Source organism: Chelonoidis abingdonii, chromosome 3 (assembly GCF_003597395.2).
Source record: "Chelonoidis abingdonii isolate Lonesome George chromosome 3, CheloAbing_2.0, whole genome shotgun sequence".
Lineage (NCBI taxonomy): Eukaryota > Metazoa > Chordata > Testudines > Testudinidae > Chelonoidis > Chelonoidis abingdonii.
The window spans coordinates 217658335-217685031 of record NC_133771.1 but is presented as its reverse complement, the minus strand read 5'-3'; the positions used below and the strand labels follow the sequence as shown (position 1 = coordinate 217685031).

General features: G+C 46.2%; 1 protein-coding gene across 5 annotated transcripts in view; it reads right to left on the bottom strand.

Annotated features, from left to right (window-relative positions):
• GALM (galactose mutarotase) overlaps positions 1-26697 on the bottom strand; it is a 79175-nt gene that overhangs the window by 25088 nt on the left and 27390 nt on the right. The window contains exons 1-5 of one of the 5 annotated variants that reach the window (XM_075064554.1): positions 16647-16771; positions 16183-16400; positions 11924-12078; positions 6714-6920; positions 3762-3843 (exon numbers count right to left, since the gene is read on the bottom strand). In XM_075064554.1, coding sequence (XP_074920655.1) covers positions 3762-3843; positions 6714-6920; positions 11924-12078; positions 16183-16378 — 640 coding nt within the window. In that variant the 5' untranslated portion in view covers positions 16379-16400; positions 16647-16771. Of the gene's footprint in view, positions 1-3761; positions 3844-6713; positions 6921-11923; positions 12079-16182; positions 16514-16578; positions 16772-26697 lie in introns of those variants that run through there. The other 4 variants (XM_032779214.2, XM_032779215.2, XM_075064553.1 and 1 more) reach the window with 4 other exon arrangements.

The window sequence follows — 26697 nt, the reverse complement described above, 5'->3', positions numbered from 1 at the left end:
TGGACAGAGGGACACACACATCCATCAAATCCTTCGGTGGGCAAAGGGGACACACACACACACACACATCAGACCCCTGGGTGGACAGAGGGATGGACACACACACATGCACGCACACTTGTCAGACCCCTGTGTGGACAGAGGGACACACATACATCTGTCAGACCCCTGGGCAGAGACAGGGGGACACAGACACACTTCACCCCAAACTTTCTCCCATTCTCTCACATATTGTTAACATCAGGAACTCACTCTCTCCCACAAGTGACACTCTCACGCCACCCTCCCATTCCATCACTGCTCACCCCTCCCTGCATGTCAGACACCCCAACTTTCCCTCATTCATCCCCCACATGCCCATAACGCTGTGCCCCCTCCATTTCCTCCCACCTCCAGCTCATAAGTTCTCTGGTCTCTTCCACCTTAGCTGCACCAGTTTTCTGCTTCCCCCCACCCACCCAAAACGGTTAGCTCTTCAGTGTGGGAGTAGCCATCTCTGCCCTAGCTGGGAAGGGGCCTTCCCTCTGCTCCTCGGTGCTCTCAAACAGCGCCAGCTCCCCAGTCCCTAGGGAGGCACTGGTGTTCTACTAGGACTGCTGGGATCTTTGGCTCCTGCCCATCCTAGGTCTTGGGAAGGGGCCTCTGCTGCTGGGTGGCAGGCGGGTATAAGGCGAGTCTGGGGAGCAGCTGGTACAGCAGGAGTGCTCTAGGTCTGGCCTCAGCTGGTGTCAAGTGAAGACAACACAGGCACAGAGAATCCAGTAAATTTAACTCCCTCTCTCCTTCAACCAAGAGGAGCAAGGAGCCTGGACCACTCAGTCAGGGCCTTTGCAACTCCTTCTCCATGCTGCTGCCCCTAGCCAGGTTAAGTGGTACACCCGCTGCAGGCCTAACTGTGCACCAGAGATGGGTGCATCCTCACGGGGGAAAGCTGCAGCATGGCTTACACTCAAGTCGGGTGTTTATGCTTGCAACAAAAACCCTAAGGCCTAGAAAAATGGGGCCTGGCTCAACTCCAATTCACTTCAGCACAACTCTGCTGAAATCAACAGACTGACGGTGAAACTCTGGAACAGGAAGACTTCCACACGGGGAAAGATCTCGCCAAAAACGTTAAAGGATTCGCCTTTCCTCTGTTGTACACAGTTATCTAGACAGTGTGTGACCATCACCCACCAGCACTCATTGTATTTAAGTGTCTCTGAGATTAGACAGGGAAACCACCAGAGCCCTCCGTTGAGGTTTAGCTGCCAGTGCTTTGCTGGCAGCACGCCCACCGACAGCAATTCCAGGCAATGGGCATGGCCAGGGCTTCCACATGTCCACCCTGCTGCCTTCACCGTTGCTGGTACGACCCCGCGCATGCCTAGGAGCCCTGCAGCCTGCCTGGATGATTTAAAAGGGCCTGGAGCTCCCAGCCACCGCTGCTGCATCTGCCATGGGCCCTTTTAAATCACTTGAGCCCCTGGGCAATTCCCCACCCCCCTCAACGGTCCTGGCTGGCAGCAACAATTTAAGGAGAAAAACACCACACATTCTTCTCTCCCTGCTGTGGCACCTGACACTTCAGAGGCACCTGGGCTGCTAAAACATTTTACCTTTAGTTTTAAAATTGATTTGGGACCGATTCAAACTTTTCAGCATTTGATTCATTCCTTTTTGAAAAAATTAATTTGCTCAGCACCAAGACAGTCATTCATAATACAAGTTACCAGGCCGGCTCCTCAGCTGGTGTCAATTGGTGCAGCCCCAGTGAGACAACAATCGAGTTATGCTGATTTATGCTAGTTGAGGATCTGACCCATCACATATGAAACAAAGCAATCAGACAGTACCTGGGATTCCCATAATGTAATATGATCAGGCTTTGAGGGACTGATTATCCAGGCACAGTTTATGGGAATAGAAGGACCTCAAGATCATGTGGAAAACTTTGCTAGACAAGCATGAGTAAGCCAGACATTGCAAGAAGAAGGAAAGGGGAAAAGGAACCAGGTCCTAGCACTAGGAGCTGCTCAGCTGGCAACAGCACAAGCAGCTAGGCTGGAGGAAGGAGGTGGGGATAACGGGGGGAGAAGGACATGAGAGCCAGCTGGAAGCAAGTCTCACAGGATAGAGAGACAGACTTGCGCTAGCGTGGTTTGGGCTAGTGCGCTCAAAACAGCTGTGAGACTTTGGCACTATGGCTTAGGTTGAGACTTGGACTGGGCACCTAAGCTCAAGCCTAGGAGGGCACCGAACCTGAGCCTCTGCCAGAACTGCAATGTCCGCACAACTGCTTTTAGCCTGCTAGTGCAAGTCAGTCTGCCCAGGCTAGGGTCTCGCTTCCAGCTGCAACACAGACATACTCACAGGTACCCGCAGACACCAAAAACCATAGGCAGAAAGGGTTTCCCTGGCTTTCTCTCCCCACTCCTTTACACCATGGAAGTATGGAGACCCATGATGCCCCGAGATGACTGGATGAAGTTACTCATACCTATGTGTAGCAGAGTGAAGTCCCTCACCCTGGATTCCTCTCTGCAAACAGTCCTCACACACACTCATGGCAAGTTCAACCCCGTATGCCTTATTTACAAGGTGTGTTCCCCACATGAGGCTTCTCCCTTCTCCAGAGACACATGATGGGGGAAGAGATCCTGGGCTTCTCTGGCCCTTCCTTCCAGCCTTCCCATTCCTGTCTCTCCAGTAACTGTCCTCTGATGACAAGCTGAATCACCCACCTCGTTTACTAGTTAATTACCACATTTATTTGCCCCATGTGGGAATGCTCACCACATGCCCAGAGTGGTGACTCAGCCTGTGGCTACTCACACTGTGCTTTATCCACTGAGGAAAGTTGCAGGAACCTATCAGTGGTTTGAATGTAAATCACCTTTCAAGGGTGCCAGATTTAAAAAAGATAGAAACCCAGGAAGTTCTGAATTGAGTTCCCAAAATAGTCAAACCTCTGAAAGGAGAGAAATTCACAGTTAAGGCAGACAAATCCCCTCAACTCTGCTCCTGTGGTGAAAGCAACCTCTCAACTTTCTTCCTTGCATGTGACACATGGAAAATGTCCATCTCAGAACACATGGCTATGTAATTCGTTTCACACCCACATCTCTGAAACAAAGCAGGATGATGTGTTACCTCACCAAGTGCTCTTTGTATAGCCTAGGCACATGAGCTCTTTAGACACAGAGCTAGTGTGTCGCTGCACGGAGGACATGTGACTCACTAGCTGGCATATACATGAGGTCAAAGAGCCCTCTCTGTGCCATACATGGCAAAAAGTGTTAGACTTTTAGAATGTCACTGATCCCTTCAAATTTGATGGAAGGATCCCAGATGGGACCCAGATATAACCTCTCAGTGTGGAGACACATGGAGCTTTTGGGGGGATTTTAAATGGAGGCCAAATATCAGGCTCATCTGTTGAACCTCAGTTAACCGTGGAGCAGGTACCAGCACCAAAATGGGGGCTACAAGACCAAAGCAATCAGTCACACCAGGGCTTAGGGAATCCTTCTCCAACTATGTTTGGGTGAGACAAGGGTCAGTTCTGTGCAAACTGCGGAGCTGCCTCACCCAAGGAGAGCTATTATTATGTGGCTTTGGACCCCCTTTCGTGCTAACAGAAGGATCAAACCATTACCTAATGGAATAAGAAACTTCACTTATGTTTAAGAATGACTTTCCTCACCTTAGAGCCAATCCTGCTCCCGCTGAGCTATGAAATCCCCTCCCCACAAACAAATGCAATTCTCATGGTCACCAACCAGTAGGGATCAGGGTGTCATTCACAGGCAAGTAAGAGTCTGCTTCTATGGAGACCATATGGTTGTAGATATCATGTGATCCCTAGGAGACAATGAAAGAAATGTTTACACTTACACTGTACCCCTTACATGCATCCAGGTACCTGTGCAGGGTGTTTTCCACCGGTAGTTATCAAACCACATGGACACTGACCACAAACTCCAGCAGAACCCATGTTACTGGATTGCAGCGTTCAAACGTTAGTGACTTTGAGCTTCCCTACAACTGGCACAGTCTCCACATTACCCAGTAAGCAGAGACAGGCAAAAGCAACCCTCACAATCCCAAGGTTTTAATCCCACTCCACTGCTCATTACACTCACAGCCTTATCAATGCTCTATACACAGTCAAGAACAGAATATTTGTCAGAATGACAGCTTTTATGTCCTGGTACAGTGGACATACTGAAAAGCTTGCCAACTGTACTGAGCCAGAAATTTCCACACCCACAGCACTCCTCTCTGTCTGTCTGTCCTGCACTTCCTTATTGCTTTCTCCCCTAGTGCACGGAGGGAAGTTACTAGGGAAGGTACCATATAGAACCTAAGATAGACACTTTCTTGGGGTCAGATTCTCAGAAGTATTTAGGCACCTAACTCCCACTGATTTTTTTTGAGGATCTGGGTCTTTGACTGAAAGCTTTCTGGTACAAACACTGTTTTTTTTGTTCTGTGTTTGTACCCTAAAAAAATTGCAAAATTAAAAAAAAAAAAAAAGGCTAAGATGCAGGCAATTGTGGTTAAAGATATTAATGATTTTGCTAAACAAAAGCATAAGTGTAAAAAAATAAAAGTAACTGTTAAAATTGAAAAAAAAATCCCCCAAATCTTTTTCCAAATCAGGCCATTCCTCATAATGCCGAAACCATTAAATCTTTGCTGTAACAAAAAATCATCCAGAAGTGTTTTTCAGTATGCAGTTCTCTAATTTGGCCATTACAAAAACCAAATGGGTCATGGCATCTTACTATTAATTATCAAAAATTAAATCAAGTAACTCTAGCTTGTGCAGCTGTTGTATCTAAAATGTCTAACCCAATTAAATCTGTAAATCCCAAAGCAAAATGTTTTTTTTACCATTGATATTGCCATTGGCTATTGGTCAATATCTCTTTCTCAAAAAAGTCAATATTTTCTAGCTTTCACAGTGAAGGGGGTTCAGTACACTTTCCAAGTCTTACCCCCTAAATTCCATAACAGCCCAGCTATCTTTCATGAACAAATAAAGCACATTCTGTCTAGGTTTTACAAACCATCTATTTCAGTATGTAAATAACATTTGTTTAGCAACAAAAACTAAAAAAAAAACAAAAAAACTAAAGTGCCTAAATAAGCTTTTACAAATCATCAAAAGAGCAATACTAAAGTGTAACCCAACAAAAGCTACAAGCCACTTTGGCACTAAAGTAGATCAGAAGGTGTCAGGGTCACAAATGCTGCATGCTGTGGTTGGAAGTCTTTGTTCTAGAGGGCAAAAGTCCTTCTGGGATGGAGAAGGAAGGTTTTCTTCTCTTGTGGTTGGTGTTCTGTGTAAGTATGGGTCTGATCCTCCTTCCACTGAAGCAAATAGCAACCTGCAAACTCCCTCTTCCCCGACTGAAATAGGAGCAAGATCAAGCCCTTAAATGTGTGTGTCACTTTCTAATCAAGGTAACAACTTCTCACACAGACGCATACACACTGCAGGTGTTATGTTTGCTCCATAAAATGTGCTTATGCTGAAATTATATTTGTTTACTTGGCCTTATCATTAACCAATTAACTATACACTGATGATACACTGCAGTTGTTAAAACAATGGCATTGATATAGTTAAATTACACAGAAATTCTAAAATCTCTCTTTCTATCTAGCATGTTTCAAAGAGCCTTGTTATCTAAGTGTAAGAATGTAACAATGCTATCAGACGCAATCCTCACTGCACAGCAGTATTGGGAGAATTATTTTCTATACCTTTGCCTTCATGCCTGATTATAAATGTAATGAGAGCAAAATGTAACTGAGAAGCAGTGTCCACATGGCAGGGTACGGTGACTCAAGAGACATGAGCTCTACTCTCAGCTCAGCTGTAGACTTGTTGGGTGACCTTAGACAATTCACTTTCCCTTTCTATGCCTTTGTTTTTCTCTCCTTCCAGCTGTTTTCTGTCTTGTCTAGTTAGACTGTGAGCCAGGATTCTCTCACTACATTTGCCTACAGCTCCTAGTGTGGGGCCCTGATCTCAGCTGGGGCTCTAGGCTCTAGTAGAATGAGGTCAGACCAAGGGACGTGTCAGCACAAAGTGAAGTACCTATGACACTGGGATACACTTGCATCACTGAAGCAGAAGTTATTTAACGCTTTGTTAGCTGGTTGGGTTGTTCTGGGTCTCCTGGCCCAGAAACAATGGAGAGTAGAAAAGAGCCATTTTCCCAAAAGCCATGAGTGGTCATGACCCCAACAAGCTTCATTTTCTCTCAGAGTCAGGGAACTTAAGGCCAGAAAAGACCAGGTGATCATCTAGTCTGCTCTGTACATCACAGGCCACTATCCTGTATGCAGTCCCTTCTGCACTTGCTTAGGAGTCCAAACAGACTGAAAGAGTCACAGTAGCTTCTCCTGGTGCTAACTTAACTTCCCTGAGCAGGGCATGTCCCTAATTGCCCAGAACCCCCTTGCACTGGGCTTTTCTGACCACCCAAACCACAAATAGCCCCAGCGTCTCCCTCCCTCATCCTGCCCCAACTTGCACATGACTCTCGGTTCCCCTCCCCTCACAATGTATTAAAGTGTTAGTTGCTCTGATGTTATAGCAAGCAGAGTAAGATCACTGGACAACGCAGCTCATGAGAGAGTTACGAGGCATTTAGGTGAGTGAGATGAATTCAGCCATGCTTCCAAAGCACAAGAAGTACCAAGGATTATCATCTTACCTGGCCTGCTAGATTGAAGTAGGCATGGTTTGTCAGGCTAACAGGAGTAGTGCTGCTGCTTTGAGCTCGGTAGTTTATTGCTAGCTCCCCACCATCGAGTGTGTAGGTCACCCAGACTTTTAGTTCCCCAGGATACCCTTCCTCACCATCTGGGCTTGTTCTGGAGAAGCGTATGCCATTTATCAGCACCTCTGGGGTCCAGAGAACCTGCAACAACAATTTTGTTGACATTCATTTCATTTCTCTACCTCCATTGAAAACCACATGCAAGACACTTGACATGGCTCCATTTCCAGAGGCAAACACATCTCTCAGAATTCTTGTTTACAGCCGCAGTGACATAGCATTGTTAGACAGTAAGCTTCTTGGGGCAGGGGTCTTTTTTGTTCTGTGCTTGTACAGTGCCTAACACATTAAGGTCCTGATCCATGATTGAGGCTCCCAAGTGACACAGTAATATAAATCATAATATTTTACTGAGTAACACCCTTCTCTTGTGCTACATGTGGGATTTAATACAGGAAGAAGAGGCTGCCAACCAGTATTATTTCCTACTTCCTCAAGGTCCTGTATATTTCAGATGCATAATCTAAAGACAAATTTATATTCTGCATTTTATCTAAAGGTCCTACAATCTACATTCAGGGATCACTTAGCCCACTCTTAGGGTGGGAGCTCCTCAGCTGCACAGTTTAAAATAGGAAATGAAAACAAACACTGTATTCAACTGAAATGACGGGGAGAAGTTGGAGGAACAGAACAACTAAAGCTGGAGTCCAATCAGAGCACTAGGAATAACTCTCAAACACCTCTGATAAGTGTCACAGGATCTTTAAGGTACATCTACACTGCAAAAAAAACATGGCAGTGAGTTTCAGAGCCCAGGTAAACCGACTCGGGCTCACAGGACTCAGGCCATGAGGCTAAAAACAGCCATGTAGGTATTTCTGCTCAGGCTTGAGCTCAGGCTCTGAGACTCACGCACACCCATGCCAGGTTTCAGAGCCCAGGTTCCAGCCCAAGAGGCAATGTCCACCTTGCTATTTCAGCAATGCAGCATGAGCCCCACAAGCTAAGTCAGTTGACCTGCACTCAGACTCGTTGCCATGGGTCTTTTTTTGCAGTGTAGACATACCCAGAATGACCACAAACAGTTAGAATCACATCAGAAAGGTGCCATGCTCCCACGGCACCATACGGAAGCATGGGTACGTGACCAACACAGAGCAAGGAATATCGTCTGTGCTGAAGCAAGTCCCTTGGAGTCACAACTAGGCCCAATCTTGCTTAGCTTGAGAGATGCAATGTACTCACAGCACGAGGCTCCAAGTCACATATGTTGCTTACCCCCTTCTTCCTCTTTTCCTTGCTTTCTTCTTTCATTGCACCATCAAGCTGAGCTAGAGAGGCAGCACTGCAGCAAGCTTTCAGAAGCTGCACTGTGATGAGAACTCTGGCATGCCACTTCACATCTCTGTGTACCTCACTTTACCTACCCTTATAACGGGGATAATAAATGCTTACCTGCCTTACAGTGCTATCCTGAGTATTAATTCATTCACACTTGGAAAGTGCTTTGAGCTCCATGGCAGGAAGGTGTTCTAACAGGGGAAATCATAGGCAAACTATAATCCTGTGTATTTGCTTTCTGGGTTTGGGTCAGGACGGCAAAGACTCTGGGATTTCCCCAGCTTTCTGGACACACGGACAGGACCAATAACTAGTTGAATCGCACTATTCTCATATCGCCTAGAGTTTCATCCTCCAAGTTCCCTAGTCAGCTTCCTTCTAATTGGAATGAAGTTACATCAGCCTGCTCTCTATTTGTCATGGCTGAATGGACCTTCACATGCTCTTCTCTTTGCAGATGCGCATGGTCTTCATCCAGACATGGAAATCAAATAATCAGGTCAGTTGTAATGTGTCTTTCTGCAAGTGGGACTGCTACAAGTACTGACCCTGCGTTCTAAACAGCTATACCACAGCAAGCACACAGAGAAGGAAGGAGGTAGTCAAAACTAGCTAGTGGGGAAATGAGAGTCCAATGTCACAGAATGGAAAAATAATTGCTGCAGTCAGTGGCTACTAACTCCTTGTCACATGGCAAGGATGTAATTTTATATAATCCTGACTGATTTCATATAACTCAGACCAGGAAAGCAAGATTAGTTTCTTACCAGCTTTCTGGAGCGCCAAACATTATTTATCATGTGGTCTGTGTGGTAGGAGATGTAGTTGCAAAAATTAATCTTACTCTCTCTCTTCTCCTAGCTGTCAGTTTAACAACAGCACAGGACATTGTGTCCCACTTGCGAAGCTGAATTTCTGTCCTGAAATCTCTTCTTTACTCTTTAAAATAATCTTCACAGAATGTTTAAAAGAAATAACCTACATGTTTAGAATAAGTACTACTGCATAATTACTATTGCAGCTAAGACTTCAGTGATGACATTTTCATTGTGCAGTAGGAGAAACCATAGAAAAAAAATGTTATGCATTTTTGGCCCATATCCCTCACTGATGTAAATGTGTAGTTCAGTGGAATTATGCAGATTTACCCCAGCTAAGGATCTGGCCTTTGGTTACACTGCGTCTGCTTTGATAACATGACTATTTGGTAACATGACATCTACTGCACTATGGTAACAGCACTTCTTGGGGGATTAAAGGCCTTCCTATTAGACCCTGTACATACACACTAAGGCCCCGTCTAGACTACGCGCGAAAATCGATTTTAGATACGCAATTTCAGCTATGAGAATAGCGTAGCTGAAATCGAATATCTAAAATCGATTTACTCACCCGTCTTCACCGCGCGGGATCGATGTGCACGGCTCGCCATGTCAAATCCGGAACTCCGTTTGTTTTGGTGGAGTTCCGGAATCGATCTAAGCGAGCTCTGGGTTCGATATATCCCGTCTAGACCAGACGCGATATATCGAACCCCGAGCAATCGATTTTAACGCGCCGAAATGGCGCGTAGTGTAGACGTAGCCTAACTAGCTGAAGGGGAGATCTCATTGAAGTGACTATTCCAAGCAAGATCATTAAGGTTTTCTGGTCCCTAAAATCAGCATTCTATTCCCACAAAACTGACAATTTTTGTTGAACATTGCCCCCCAGGATTAAAAGAAAAGCACAAGCGCACAAAACCCCACCAGCCATTAACAGTTATCCAAGCCCAGAATAGCAGCTTCATGGACAAAAACAACTGTCTGAAAGGATTTGCTATTAAATGTACATATATTTCTACTTTGTTTTTTAAATTAAATATTTGGTTTTTTTCTGTCCATGAAGGCTCTAAGGCAGTTGGAGTCCCATAGGTGCAGGAACTATGGGTGCAGGGGGTGCTGCAGCACCCCCAGGTTTTGCACAGGGTCCCGTCTGCCGGCCCCACACCCAGGTGCTCTGCTGCTGGCCCCAGTCCCGGCCGCTGGTGCTGCACCTGGAGTCTCAGCCACCAACCAGGGGTCCCAGCCACCAGGCCCTGTGCCCGGCCTGACACCCAGGGTCCATGTTGCCAGTCCCATGGCTGGGGCTCCACTCTTGACCCTGGCCTGGGACTCCACACCCATCCCCAGCTGTGACCCCAGCCTCTGCCCCCTTCCCCTGTCTGCATCCCCCCCTCCTGAAGCCACAGCCCTGCTCCTGGCCCCAGCTCAAGGGGGCGGTGAGGGGCACAGACATAAAGTCATCCTGCTGAATTCAATGGGATAGCTCATGTGCTTGAAGTTAAGCTGGTGCTTACGGACTTTGCTGGATCAGGACCAGAGTGCTGGGCACCCTGCAGGATCGAGCCTCTAATGACATCCCAAAAGACAAGAGGCTGGACCTGAGTGATTGAGGTCATGTGTATATTGGAAAATGATACTCTTTGTATTGCCACTGCACCTAGGAGCCCTAGTGATAGACCAGGACTCCACTGTGCCAAGCACTGCACAAACACAGAACAAAAAGAGAGTTTCTGCCCCAAGGAGCTTACAGTTCAAGTTCTGTATACTTATTTTTACAAACTGAACAAAATGCATCTACAGATAACAAAACAAGGTTGTAATCAAACACAAATGGGTCTTTTAAAAGGCAGCCAATACAGGTTACAAAAAAGATGTCTTGATCCTTGTATGGGAAGTATGGTAAAAATGGCAAAGGGTGTTTTACAAAATGGGGATAACTTTTACTACTTTATCTTGATCTTTAAATATGGGGGCTCAATGCAAAGCTGCTAATTCCTGCACTTTGGAGGACATGAGCCAGCTCTGAGAGCAGACTTTGTTAATGCTATATACAGTTATTTCTGTAGCTGATTGAAAAGAACAGAACCAACAAAATCAAAATTTGTACATGTGAAAAAAATGGGTTTCATAGAAAATATTTGGAAGATATTTCAGGAAAATATCTCAAACTTATAATAAAGACCGTTCATCTGTCCAAACAGAAAGAACATAATGCTATACAGTAATCTGCCTGGGAACCTTTGAATCAGATGACTTCAAGCTGACCAGCTAGATGACAACTGGTACTGCTCAACACCACTCAGCTAGTGATGGTTAACAGCTATTACACTGCTGACACATCCAGTCCTTGTCTACTCTGGCCACAAAGGTCAGCACTCTGAACCTGAGCACACCCAATTGAGTTTAAACACTGAACAGTTTTCAAATGTAGACAAGTACTGGGAAAAGAGACTTACACTGTTTAAAACTCCTTATTTAGTTTTTTTTAGAATCCATTTGACTCCAGTGTATAATTAGTATTTGAGATAAAAGATGTCTTTGCTAAAATTAAAACTGAAGAGGTCCCTGCCGTGGCAATGGGAGCAAGGGGTAACAGAGCCACAGGGAGGAGAAATGGCTTTTCACAGTCACCCAGCAGGTAGAGTCCAGACCCAGACCAGCTGCAGTGGCCAGTTAGGCAGCAGACAATGTTCCTCAATAGGAGCAGCTTACCAGCTGTAAAAACTGTCTGGTGCAAATTGCAGGGATTGGGTGTTTTAATTGTACAGAGCTGAAGGATCATTGTAAAACAAGGAGATATTAGCATGATAAGGAAGCCATTTGGAAAGCGTGTCAACTTTCACAGCACAGAAAGCTTGTCCTCAAACATCAATAACACAGGGATAAAGCATACTAAAATCAACCTCTTGCTTTAACAGGATGCTCCTGTTTGAAAACAAGGGAGATTAGAATTAGTCTGACCATGATCAGATTTACCTTGTCAAACCCTTTGTTCCCTCCATGCAGACTGTTGGGTGGGTTGTTGAGGGCCAACTGATACTCTTTTCCTTCCATTGTGAATTTCCCATTAGCAATTCTGTTAGCAACTCGCCCAATAGTGGCTCCAAAGTAGGGGTGTTTGTTGACATAACCTAACAAAAATAAATTTCATTCAAAATAAAGTTCTAGTTTGACTGTGATCCCTAGGGCCAGGCAGATGGAGCTCAGAAAGTAGGGTTGGGTGGGGGTGGGAAAAACAGTCCTGGCAATAAGACAAGGGTCTTAATTTAAGATGAGAATGTAGAAGGTGTCTGCAAATCTCCATTTGTTTACTAACTTGAGTTCTAGAAGGCATCCCCAACTGCATATCTTGGAGGTGCATGTCCATTTCCATCACACCCAACAACTACCCTGCACTCCTCGTGCTCTTCCAGAATGGGAGAGTTTCATTCCTCAAAACTCATGGCTGCCAAACTAGGAACTGTGGAGTTTAAGGTCCTTTTACAAGAACAGCCACCTAAACAAGATGTACATGTTAAAAAGCCAGGAAATGGAGAACTAAGGTGACACTTCCCACCCAGTGTAGCCACCTGGAGCACTAGGCTGATGCATTAGCCACAAGGCAATCCTTCCTGCTAAATACCATGGAGGTGAGGCATTCTCTGTGCAGATCTCAGCCTGGTGGTCACCTCCAAAACACGCTGCTGTAATTGGCTTGCTCAGGATCCCAGAGGCAGGCTGTGGGAGAGCCCAGGACACACACTAGATCTTCTGAGCCCCAGCACACTGCCACAGCCACAAGACTGTCTTTTTGCTGCTTGCAGCCCTTGCCCTATTCACAATCAATATATGGACACTATGTTGCTGCCTAGGGCAAGCCACCTTGGCAGATTAACTTAAACGGGCAGCAGGGCTGAGGGGGGGGAGCCTTGGGCCAGTCTTTAGAGACTGGATCTGTTCCTGGCTTTGCCTGAAAGGCCTTGGAGCAGATGTTTACTTGCTAAATAGTGGAAGGACGACAGTCTCCCCTCAGGACAGGGATATAGGCAACCTGTGTTATTATTAAGAGGTATGGAATGCATAGAAATATTCCTCACTGTCAGGGGAAGAAATTTTAATTTTAGTTTCTAGTTCCCCTTCCCTTGTGGTATATTGTGTGAGAAGGTCTCCCTAACAATCTCTCACTGCTGCAGGAGATGAACATGGTTCACAGCAGGTGAGCTCACAAAGTAAACTCCAATAGCTTATAGGTATTCAAGCTAAAAAGTTCTTGGTACTGATGCTAGGTCTCAGCAAGGGCAGTGCAGTGATGTGGGCTTCATGGGGATAGCGCCCCCTGTCTGGTCCATATCTGTGCATTACGAGAAGGCTGACATTTAAAAAACAGGTCTTCTCCCTTTTGTTGGGGGCTGGGGGAGAGGTCTGTACTCTAGAGAACACTGTCATCCACTGTCACCAAATTTTCACCCCAGACTTGACCCAGACTCTGAACTGACAGGCCAATTTTTGAGCCACCCTAACTAAGCATATGAATTTTAGAAAGGTTTGAAAATTAGAATGTACACAGAAACCAATTAGTGCTTCACCATAGTAACACACGCACCCTAATAACTACAGACATCAAACCCATTCATCCAAATCTACTCCATTCCTCGGACAAAAAAAACAGATTAATATATGGTCTCTGCTCTGCTCTCAGATTCTCCATCGAGAATGAAAAGTAGAATTTGGCCTCCCACTTTCACGCAATTTGTGAGATAACAAGGAAGAGGGAATGCATGAAATAAAAGCAGCCTGATGTGTGTCTGCCAGGGAGCTGCCAGCAAGTCTGGAGCATGTGTTCCCTCCTGGAGCTAAGCGAGCATTCGGAGTGCTTCCTCAGTATTTGGAAGAGGTGAGAACAAGGTCCCAATGTGACACCTGGGGCATTCTGTCCTCAGTGGTCACCTCATGGAGCTCCAAGTGGCTCATATAATTTGCCTTAAAAACAGGAAGAAAGCGCCTATTTGCAGTCAGATGGTGACTGACTAGCTGTTTATTGCAGGACTCATCTGTGCTGGGTACCTGGCTCAGATCTGTTTAGGGATACAATGACCTCAAGCCAGCCATTTCCCCGTCAAGCCTTATTTCATGGGCTTTCCAAAGGCCCAGCTCAACGTAATGCAGAGTAACTCCCAGTCGGAGGAAACCCATTCATTTCAGTGGCACTGCTCCATTGTAGTTCATGAGCAAGAGATGGGCAGAATCAGGAACTAAACGTTTTTAAGAACCAGACTCAGTGGAGTAACAGACAGGCCTGTCAGCTCCACTCTAGTAAGGCACTATCAGAAATGTCCACTCACATCCCTCACTCCTGGAGCCCTGAATATTCAGGTTTGTTCTCTCAGCCCTCTACCATCCGCATCACTGTCCCTCCTTTCCATACAAAGCACAACTTCTTGGATCACTTACCCTGCCTGCCCCCTCTTAAAGCCTCTCCACCTGTTCCCCTCTTTCTCCACACTGGGGTCAAGCTACTTGTCTTCACTTCATGGGTCTTCATGACTCTGCACTCACTGCATGCCCACTCCCACCTCTTGTCCACCAACCCCGCCTGCTTTGCTGCACTAAGGTTGCCAGCCTCCTCCACCCCCTTGTCAGGTCTCAAATAGACCTTCCTGCACTAGCATCCATACTGCTGCCACCTGCACATGGAACACCTGCCCTGAAATGATCCATAAGTCCCCAACCTGTCCATCCAGCTCTGCTGCTGCAGTCAGGGACAGCCGGGGATTGACAACATTCCCAGTGTTATTAATTATCTGTATGACCTTAGTGCCCAGGAGCCCTAGCCATGGGCCAGAACCATGTAGGTGCTGTACAAACAGAACACATACATGGCCCCTGCCCCATTTTCAAGTTTTGCAAGCCTGACTCTGATCTCACTTGCATAGGTGTGTAAACCAGGAGCAACTCCAGTGCAACTGACAGAGAGACACTCGGGTGCTAAGAGGTAAAGGTTACATACTGGGCAAGGACTATCCCAGTTTGTGGTTGTACACACCTAGCACAATTTATCTAAGGTTCTTCTATGGCTCCCATCACCATATCTGAGCACTTCACATGCTGTTGCATTTATTTGCACAGCTCTGCCATCAGGCAGGATAGGGAATTATCCCCTTGTATAGTTGGGGAATTGAGGCATGGAGAGGATAAGTGACTTCCCCAAGGTCACAAAAGGAGTTTGCAGCACAGCAGGTAACTGAACCCAGGATCTCTTAAGTCCCAGCTTGGGGCCCTCACCATTTGACCATCCTCCTCAAGGCTTCATTCTTGATTGGGGCCTCTAGCTGCTACAGTAATTAAAGTTATAATAATGTATCTCATAGCCATAAGAACGACTCTACTGATCAGGCCAACGGTCCATGTAGCCCAGTATCCTGGCCCTGACATTGGTCAGTGTCAGATGCTTCAGAGGGAATGGACAGAGCAGGGTAATTTTGAATGCTCCACCTCTATTGTCCAGTCCCAGCTTCCGGCAGTTGGAGATTTAGGTACACCCAGAGCATGGGGTTACATTCTAATCTCCATGATTTTATCTAATTCTTTTTTGAAACCAGTTATACTTCTGGCCTTCACATCATCCCCTGGCAACAAGTTCCATGGGATGACTCTGTGTTGTTTGAAGAAATACTTTACTTTAAACCTGCTGCCTATTAATTTCATTGGCAACCCCTGGTTCTTGTGTTATGAAGGGGTAAATAACTCTTACTTATTCACTTTCTCCACGCTAGTATGATTTTATAGACCTCTGTCATATCCCCTCTTAGTCATCTCTTTTCTAATTGTACAGTTCCAGATGCTGTGCTGTGATTGAAAGCCTTTGTTCTAAAGAGCAAAAGTCCTTCTGGACTGGGGAAGGAAGTTTTTCTTCTCTTGTGGTGGGGATTCTATGATCCTGCTTCCACTGAAGCAAATGGCAACCTGCAAACCCTCCTCCTCTCCCCCCACACACACTGACTGAAATAGAAGCCTCTCCATTGCCTTGCCCATAATGTAGTAGTCACTCACACCAGTGTGGGTGGATGGAACACAACACCACTGGGATATGGTAGTGTTTTGCACCCCCTGTGCACTACAGCAGAGGACTACGCTGGGGGCAGGGCCATGGCGAACCAGGGGCCTAGTGAGAGGTGCCTTAGAAGAGGATTGGAAAGAAAATAACCAAGAAGCTAGGTCAATGCATATTGTTTTTGAAAAAATGGACTTAAACCCACCTTCCAAGCGATCAAAACCTAGGACAATGTCGGAGAGCTTCCCATCCCTGCCTTTGGTTTCCAGTGCCGTGATTATACAGCCTAAGGAGATAATCTCCACTTTAACACTGTCTGATTTCAGCAGGAACTTTTCAACAGCCCCTCCTCCTGCCTTCTGGGGCAAGTGTCCAAACACCTCTCTGGTCACCTCTGTCATTTCACCTCGCAGCCGGATGTCTCTGGAAAACAAGAGGGAAACCACAACACCAAGGTAAGCAGACAACTGAGGAGGTGAAATCCAGAAAGCAGAGGCAGCAGCAAGAAAACACACACTGCAAACAGGGCAGGGCTTGGAGGCAGGAAATCACATGATCCTCCCCCAAGCAGACCAAGCTAGATGAGCAGACAGGGACAGACCTTTCCTGGCCCCTCTCTGCAGCAGGGAGGCCAGCCAATATTCTGCTAAACAGAAACTAAGCTACAACCTCCTCTACAGGGCGACTATCTGCTACTCCATCCCATGACAGCAGCAGGTGAACACTACGGGGTCCAGCATGCAATGCTGGACTTTGGTACAACGTCTGAGCAGCCAGCCATTCAAGCGCCAGATGGAGGATTGCATGCTGGGATATGTAGTCCACACTGCTGGCACCAAGAAGGGGAGGGCTGTAGACTGTGGCCTGTAGTTTTGAGAGACCTGAGCTAGAATAAAAGGGAAGAGAGACTTTCAAAATGCAGGATTGCCAACCTCCAGGCTTCAAAAATCTGGAGTCAGACCCCCAAAATCACCACACTGGCTTAAAAATTATGAGATTTTACAAAATAATACATTGTGGGGTCATTTTATTTGCCTTCCGGCACTTGAGTTTTTAGGATACACTCAGATCACATTTTCAAGGGGTTTTTTTGCAATCAGGAGGACCTGAAACTTACCGTTGTTTTAAAAGGAAGCTGAAATTCTCCCATAAGCATCTCACTCTGGCAGCTGGAGATTTAAGACAATCACCAAATATGGCAAGACTCACAATAGAATTGTGAGCATTGGCAACAATGTGTGTGCTGGAGAAGAAAGGCGATCTGCTATGACTTGGAAGTGATATGTACTAGAAATCACATTGGGGACACTCTCCTTCAGCACTGCCAACCCCCATGCATTCTAAATCATGAGTCAGGGCCTCAGAATCATGAGATTTATCAAAATAATAAATGTTCACAGGTTTTTTGTTTGCCTTCTGGGTTTGTGCCTTTAAAGGGTCACATTTTCAGGCATTCTCCACAATTGACGGCTGGAAACTTAATTTTTAAGTGAAAGCCGAGATTCCTGTTTAATCACAGAACTCCAGGAGCTGGAAGTTAAGAAACATACTAAATGTCATGAGTCTCACAATAAAACTGCAGGAATTGGCAACAGTGCTTTTAACTCCTTTGTGGTTGAGATTTTTGGAGAGACAAGGTATACTCTTCTCCCATATCACGGCAGTGTTTGCCGTGCATTATTTAAGCACCATGCAGGTAAACAGCTTGATATTTCTAAGAAGTATGACATTAAGGGAGTAAAATAAGTGTTGAAATATCCTTAGGCCCCAATCCTGTAACTCTGCATCATTTTACTCACATGAGTAGCTCCTCTGAGTTCAACGGGGCTACGCATGGGAGTAAAGCAAAGAGGACATTTACATGGGTTGCAGGATCAGGACCTTAGCTAGTAGATTCCATTGTTTTTAGCATTTGAGTTCTTTTAAATATCACTTGGACAGTCCCAACTTAAAGTCAAGCAAGTATGGCTGGGTTGTAGCATTTCATAAATCAAAATAAAATCATTATGAAAAACAGGCTTTTGGCAATTAATATCTTGTTATTGATTTTATTACATTTATAAACTTGATTATCTGTGAAGTATGGACACTGACAGTCTTCATGACAAGCAGCAGCATCTGGCACATATACTTCTATAGATGTAGTTGCATAATAGAAATGGATGAGAGAGATGTGGATTTTTGTAAGTCACAGTGTTGATATTTTTGCATTTACATTATCGTGATGATTTATCCTTTCTAACAGGAAGTGCCTTTTGGTCCCAATCAGGATGGAGGCTGTGCTGTATCAGTGCATCAGTTCCTGCCCCAAACATCTGACTTGCCTGTCACATTCATCTGTATCTTTGTCAAGAGGAGGGAAGGACAAGGAGGATAACAAAACTAAGATCATGTAGTTACATCGGTCACTACTGTGGAGTCTGATGGCCCCATATACCTAGAGGAGCATTAGAAGACTATGAAATAAATGCAGCTTTCCCCACTTGCTTTATAACTAGAGCTGGACAGAAGATGTGGGAAAGGGTGTTCATGGAAAATTTTGACAAAAGTTAAAAGAAAATAGTTGTTGTCGAAATTTTCCACAGAATCTTCAACTTCTCATTGAAACTGAAAAATATGGGACTTTGGTTCCTTGATGAAAAGTCAAAATTTTCCATGGAAAAGACACTTTTTGCAGGGGAAAAGAGGTTGTTTCATTTTCTATCAAAAACCAGTTTCGATGGAAAATATCCTACTAGCCCTGCCTATTGCCTGTAAACGTAACAGCCAGTCTGGGGTTTGAAGAAAGAGGGCAGTAGCCTCATTGGTTAATTCCAGGAGGACATCCCATGCATAGTACACAGCATGGGTGGAAGTATGGAGCCGCTTGCAACAGACACAGACATCTGGACCTTCAAGGCTGGCCCCATTGCACTGACTCCGTCACTTCACCAATCAGAGACTTGCAGATCCCTGGTGAGGGCCAGAGTCTAAGGTGATGGTGAAGTGGTAACTGGTGCTGAGTAGCACAGAAAGCAATGAGCCAGGGAAACAACCCCAGAGGCAGTATCTGGAATGGACTTGAAGGTGAAGGGGGCTGGGGTGCATGTCTGTGTGCGACAGAGATAGATTTAGCTCTATGAACAGAAAGAAAAGGACAGGTCCTGCTTCCAGGACTCTGAGGTATTATGGATGGGGCTGTGCATGGCCTTGTCAGGAGAGGAAGCTGGCCTGCTGGTTGGAACTAGGGCAGCCAGGCCTAGTGACTAGAGCCCAATTCAAGAGTCAAGTTACCAAATCCAGGTAATAAGTCAGAGCCAAGGGTCAGAGTATCTGCTGGACCAGAAGAAAGGCCATAGCCACAGGTATGAAATGCTCCTGAGCAAAGAGGCCTGCTGCAGGGTCTGAGAATGTGCCTGCAGGAGCCTTCAGCCCAATCAGGAGGCGGGTTCATTAGCTGAATCAGCTGAGGGCAATGAGCTAGGTCTGTTCAGCCCTGGGTTCCTGACAGTAGGAGAAAGGGTTGGGACTATGGACTTGTTTGGGCAAGAGAGAAGGAGAGGTGAAAAAGGGATGGAGGGAGGAGGAGAGAGTGGCACAGAGAACAGCCATGTGCTGAGAGATGAGGATAGATACTGGCAAATCACAGGAGAGAGGAACAAGTGGATTTGGCAGGAGCAGGAGCTGATACAGACAAGAACAATCAACCATGTTAGCTGGAGTAATTAGGTAACCAGGCAAAAGCAAAACTGCAGAAGCAAGGGGCCCTATTGCAGGCAGGAGAAGCCTCTGGGGAGCTGGCATGGTGGCCAGCTGGCCAACGTAACTGTGATGACAGGCAGTACCATGATCAGCAGTGGGCTGCAGATATTGCTGCTGCAGTCAGTATGGTAACACAAACAGATATTCACTGAGTGGTGATGCTGGAGGAAGAGCAATGTGTGCAAGGTATTATTATGGTAGCCAATGGATCATCCCCTAATTTCATTAACATAGCAACCTAAGGTTGCAGACTTCCTGCCACTTATCTCTAACAAGCAGGTGGAAAAAGAACCCTTTCAAATCCACATGGCCCTGTCTGGGTGGCCCCTCCCATCATCGGTAGTGCTCATGTCAGCCCCCACCACTCAGCCTGGATGGGGAACTGCTGTGTTCCAGTTAGTGGGGTACCTTGCGTGGTGGGTTTGAGGCCAGCACTGAACTGGGATTAGTCAAGGGCTGTGGCTGGGTGTCCCCAGGGCAAGGAGTGATGTGGGCTGGCAGCAGGAGACTGACAGAGCTCAGCCAGGGTTTGTTCAGCTCCCCACTCCACCTCCACACACTGTGGCCCAAGTGACCAAAAAGACTGGTCACAAGAGGCACCGGATCAAACATAAACATCCCTCTCTGGGTATTAAGAAGCTCTGCTTTACCACGCAAAACTCAAACTTGCCCACAGTCCTTGGCCATGCAGCATTCAATCAGTGAACTCCACACCAATAACCAGGGCAGCTCCTGTTTCCCCAGAGCTCCCTGTCCTGGCTGCTGCAGGCAAAGCCCCTGCCTCTCATTCCCTTGTGGCTGACTGTCTCCCTGATCTGATTCTGAACAGACTCCCTGGCTCGGGGGGGCCTCTGAGTGGTGCAGCAGAAGGCAGGGCTTGGGGATGCACTGAAAGGGTTTACCCCCTACCACAGAGAGCTGCTCAGGTGGGTTGTTTGTGCAGAAGGGGGGGTTGTGAGGCTATTTGTTTGGATACCCTGGAACAAGAAGGCTGTTGGTTTTGATGCGGTAGGCATTTGGGGAGTATGTGGGTGGAGGTAGCTCAGCTCTTGGGAGTGGATTGTTCCCAGAGGATGGTGTTAGCGATATGGCTGAGGTAACCAGGGATTTGTTCTTGTTACCCCATTCTGAGATCCAGCCCATCCTCATTAAGGATCTGAACCAGAGCCCAATAAATCAATGGGAGTCTTTTCATTGTTCTTCAGTGGGCCCTGAGTCAGGCACTAAGAAGGGGGATGAAGTTTGAGTGGACTTTAAGAGGAAAGTTAACAGGAAGAGACGAACAGCTGGGGGTTTGGAAACCCTGGTTACAAGTGAAGAACAAAGGGCTGGTCTAATAGATCTAGAGGTGCAGAGAGATGCCTGGGCGTCCTTCATTTAGGGACATATGCTGCCAGAACAAGGTTTGTTCTTATGAAAGGAGGGTCTCAGCCATTCTGCCTGACAAACGCTGTGAGAAGGGCTATTGGGAAGCAGGACTTTACTACAGACAAGAGGGCATCTTGTTAGTTAAGCTTAGGCTCTAGAATGCATGTTATGATTTTATTTTATATGTAACCCTTTCTTTCTATTAATCAGACTTGCTTCTTCTCCCATCTCCATACTTTGTTCAATAAACTTATTCTTGTTTTCACTACAAATGATTATAAGTGCTGTGTGTGAAGTGGAGCGACGATACTGATGTGACACTGATAAACTGGGGTGTGCCGTTCTTCGGGGAACAGTGGATCTGTCAACGCTGTGAGTGTCCTATGGCACAGGGGCCCGGCTGGGCAATGTGGGAGGATGCTTGGAGGGCTCAGGGGTTGGACTGTGCCTATCGCTGACCTGCAAGAGGGACAGTAGTGCCCACGTGGGCTGAGAACGGAGTGCTTGAGTTGCCCGTGGCTGATGGAACTGACCCCCAGAAGGCACAGATAAGATTTCCTCACAGTAAGGGCAGGTGGTAGTGAAGTGCCTCTCATCCTGTGCACCCCCTGCCTTCCGGGAACCATCACAGTAATTCCATCCCTATTCAGCAAAGCCCCTTGCACATGACTAAATGCCATCTATTCCAATGGGGTTTAAGCGCTTTGATAAATCCCATATTTGGGACAACTCTTGTGGAAAAGTCCTATATCATTGCATACGGATTAAATCAATACGGTTCTATAGAAATGTAACACGGTTCTATAGAAATTACTCTCAACACTTTTCCAATTTAATAGAAAATGATAACCTTTCTCTAGATTTTTGGATCCATCTTATAGAATGTAATAGAGAATTCTAATGTTCTGTTCTATACTGCTGACACTAGAACTATTTGTGATTAGCAAATGTGCTCTGTGATCTGTAGCTTGGTGAGGAACTGGTGATGGAGACTGTGTCTTTTGTAACATTAAAGGAGTTGATATTCTGATTTAGTTCTATGATTCATTTCAAGGAGGGTCTGGGTTCATCTGCTTATCTAACATTATCATCAGTAATTCATTCATGCTCTGTGTTCCCCACCCACACATACAGGGGCCCACAGTGATGCTCAAAGGAGTGAGTGGGTGGCAACACCATTGTACTATATTTGATCAAATACCATAAATTAGCAATTTACAATTTTCAAGCATCTTCTGGTTACAGGTTACCCAGAATGGGAAGTAACCTGCCAGCTCACTCCTACCACTCAGTCACATAGAGACTAAGGGAGGGACTGCTCCCTTTGTTCCTGGTTCCTTCAGAGTTCAGAGAAACAGGACTTTGTATGTTCTTTGTAAATAAGTCAGGTATTTCACTGATGCAGTTTTATCACCAATGTCTATTGTGAAAGTAGAATTAATTATATTGTAAAAATAAGAATGGATTAAAGAAATGTTGTCTGCACCTTTAAGCAAGATTGTTGGAATGTTGCAATCCAGGTGTCAGGAACACAGACATTAGCATAGAACAATTGCACCGTTTAAGGGCAATTGGAAAAGTATTAGCCTTAGATCGATACCAATCAGTAAGGACGTGGAATATGCATGCTGTGTCACAGGTGGTTTTTCCTGTCTGTTGCTTTCTTTGTCCCTTTGTCTAAACTCCTGCCCTTTTATCTGTATAAATAAGATAGTTTGTGTCTTGTATGGGGCTCACATTATCGGGGTGTATTAGCAGAGCGCTGTGCTAATAAAACAGAGTGGTCTGACAAACTGTGAGTCCTGAGTCTAACTTTGACACTATTTTCAGTTAGACGATCCCCAGGGCCCTGAACTTTGACTAGCTGCTTGGGAGCAGAGTAGGGTGACCAGGTGTCCGGTTTTGGTCCGGAACACCCGGTCAAAAAGGGATCTTGGCAGCTCCGGTCAACACCACTGACTGGGCCCTTGACTGTCTGGTTTGTGGCGCCATGCAGCGGGGCTGGCAGGCTTCCTGCTAGCCACCACGCTATGTGGCTCCCAAGTCGGGAAGCAGCCGGCATGTCCAACTCTTAACCTTAGGGGTGGCCAGCGGGGTCCGCATGCTGCCCCATTCCCCATCCTCAGTTGCAGCTCCTATCGGTTGGATCAGAGCAGGGGAGGAACTAGTGTGAGTGCAACTCACGAGTGCTCAGCAGATGGCTGTTGAGGGGTCACGTGGCGTGCACCTCTCCTGCTGCTGCTCAGCTCTCTTCTCCTCACATGGCTGGGCTTGAGCTGCGGCACATGCCCCGTGGTGATCCACGGTCTGTCTGTCGCCCCATCGCCAGCACCCAGGAGGTCAATCTATGTGTATCCCCATCTCTGAGTGATGGGAATGGGGCTGCACTTCCATCCCCCTCACTGCATGCCTCTCCATCCCATCCCCCTGTCACTGTATCCCTCTCCATCCCAACCCCCCCGCATCCCTTCCCATCCCCCCCCGCATCCTCATCTCCCCATCCTTGCATCCCAACCCTCCTGCATCCCATCCCCATCACTGCATCCCTCCCCATCCCACCCACACACACACCAATCCCCCTTGCTGCATCCCCATCCTAACCCCCTGTACCCCATCCCCCTCACTGCATCCCTCTCCATCCCAACCCGTCCCATCCTCTCCTGCCCCCAACACCTACCCATCCCAGCCCTGTACCTCTTACAGCACTCTCCCACCCATCCTCTCCACCTCCCAGAGCCGCCATCCCTGTGTCCCTCACCCCCCACACCTCTGCACCCCTTTCACCTCTATACACTGCTACACTCTCATTATGTCCCTATACACTCGTATGCCCCCCGACATCCTCATGCACCTGTAGCCTTCTGCCTCCCCCTGCATCCCCATCCACCCCACATACCGCCCCACCCCTCCTCTCTCCACTGCCCCCTCTCACTCCCACTCTGCTCTCATCCTTGGCTTCTTTCCCTCCCCATCCTCTCTCCTCCACCCCATCTTTTCCCCTCCAGCCAACCCTCCTTCCTTCCCAGTTGGGTAATTTAGGCAGCCCCTGGAAAAGTGTATGAAAAAGTGTCTCTGTGTAGGTAAGTGTAATAAATGACGGTGTGGGGGGGGTGAGCTCCCTTTTATGGGCACACAGCCAGCCAGTAGCTATAAAATCCCTCTTAGTAACTGTTGTCTAATTGCTCTATCTGTAAAGGGTTAAAAAGTCTCACTGCTATGCATAGGTAAAAGAAAGTAAGTAGACACCTGACCAAAAGAGCCAATGGGAAGGCTAGAACTTTTTAAAATTAAAAAAAGACCCCCTTTTGTCTGTCTGTTGTTCTCCAGGGAGAGCTGGACAGGGCAGTTATGCTGTAAATAGCTTGGAGCCAGTTATGAAAAATCCTCAGTAACGTACCTAAAAACTACTAATTTAAACTCCCAAATATGTAAGTAGATCAGAAAATGTCTAAAAAGGTGTGATTAGGTTTATCTCTTTTTATTTCTTCAGGGCTTGTGAACTCTGTGCTAACCCCAGGTGCTTTTGTTTTGCTTGTAACCTTTAAGCGGGACCCCAAGAAAGCTATTCTTGGTGCTTAATCCTTGTAGTTATTCTTTTAAAATCTAGCAGTAGCCTAAGTTTCCAGATGTATTTTCTTTCTTTCTTTTTTTTTTTTTTTTAAATAAAATTCATCTTTTGGACTTGGATTTTTGTGTCTTAAAAGGTTTGTGCGCATGTTGTTTAATTAGCTGGTGGCAACAGCTAATTTCCCCTTTTTTTTCTTTCTCAGATCTTCCCTGGAGGAGTGTGTGTGAAAGGGCTTGAGGATACCCCACAGAAAGAAATTCCCAAGTGCGTCTTCTTGGGCTCTCAAAGGGGTTCTGCACTTGGGTGGTAGCAGCATCTACCAATCCAAGGTAAAAAAAAAAAAGCTGTAATCTTGGAAGTTTAATACAAGCCTGAAGTGGCCAGTATTAATTTTTAAAATCGTTGTGGGCCCCCACCTTCTGCACTCAAAGTGCCAGAGTGGGGAATCAACCTTAACAGCAAGTGTGTACATGCATGCATTGTGTGTAAGAGTGTCTCTTTGTGTAGGGACATACATATACTGCCGCATGTGTGCATACCTGTGTGAATAAAATGTGCAGCCTAACTCTTTGACTTTTATTCCTTTTGCTGGCTTGCACACAGAAAAATTGAGGACATAAAATATATCTGTATTTATTTAATAAGTTTTTAAAAGAGAAGTGAACTCTAAAGAAATGTACTATTTCTTAAAAAGTCAATGTTGTTGACTAGTAATTGCAGGAGAGCCAATGTATCAGACATTTCTCCCCACCTTTGTCTAGCTACATTACAAACTCTTTGTTGCAGACTCTCTCTTTTTATGTATATGTCCAGCACCTTCCACCCTGCAGCCCTGATCTTAGTTGGGGTCTCTAGGCACAAAACAACAGTTGTAATATTAAATAATGTGGAAGTACATGTGTTAGTGCATGCTAGATGTGTATACATGAATGCACGTGTATATCTGCATGTAGGCGTGGGAGTCAGTTTCTACAGATTTATTTATATAGGTATCTGGACAGTGCATTTTTGTGATTGTGCTCTGTGGGATTGTATTTAGGCTTCAGGAGTGGTCTTTAATGGACCCATTGCAGATGTGATAATGTGTGGTCCTAATTCCACACACAAAATTACAATAACTTTAGTGAACAAAAACCATGGAGCTGGTTAAGAAAAATGGGAAGAGAGGAGGGAATGAATCATGAAAACTTTTGTGAAATTTAATTTTTTTTTAAATTACCCTTTTTGATTATTTTGCTGCCAGCTCTAGCATACTGTAACAAATAAAACCTGAACCTAGCCTTGCAGTGAAAATGAGCACGTGAGAGAGGGTGAGGGAGAGCAAGCGATGGAGGGAGGGGGGATGAAGTGAGCAGGGGAGGGGCCTCAGGAAAGCCAGGGGTAAGAGTGTTCAGTTTTCTGGAATTAGAAAGTTCGCAACCCTAGAGCAGGAGGGAAGCTGCCCAGCTCTCCAGGGCAGCAACTGGGCTCTACCTGCCCAGCTTTCTTGTCAATTTCACAGCTTCTGCTGTGTAGACACTGAGGCCTTGTCTACACTACAGAATTTTGTTACCAAAAATTATGACACTTTAATTAAAGCGCTGTTGTATGTCCACACTATGCTCCTTGTGTTGGCAGAGTGCACTACACTAGCAACTCTTGCACTGACACAGAGTGCAGTGCACTATAGATAGTTATCCCAACTGGCTGCAGGATGCTTTGGGAAGGATTTGCAATGCCTCATGGAGCAGGCACAGCCTCACATGATGCAGATTTCTCAATCCCATTGTTCCATGGGCATCCTACTAGATTGCCAAACACTTTTCCACTGAAAGGGGGCAGGGGAGAGTGTGTGACAGGGAGCATGCGTACGTGTGTGAGGGAGTGATAGTGTGTGTGTTGGGTCAAGTGTGTGTGAGAGTGAGGGGAGTGAGTGTGTAGGCACAATGTCTCTAAGTTCAGACAATAGCCCAAAGCAACCAGTCCTGAGGCAGGGGGAGGGGGATATCCCCGACATCAGCCCCACCTCCCTCCCTGGCTCTGCACAGCACAGCAGTCTCTCCC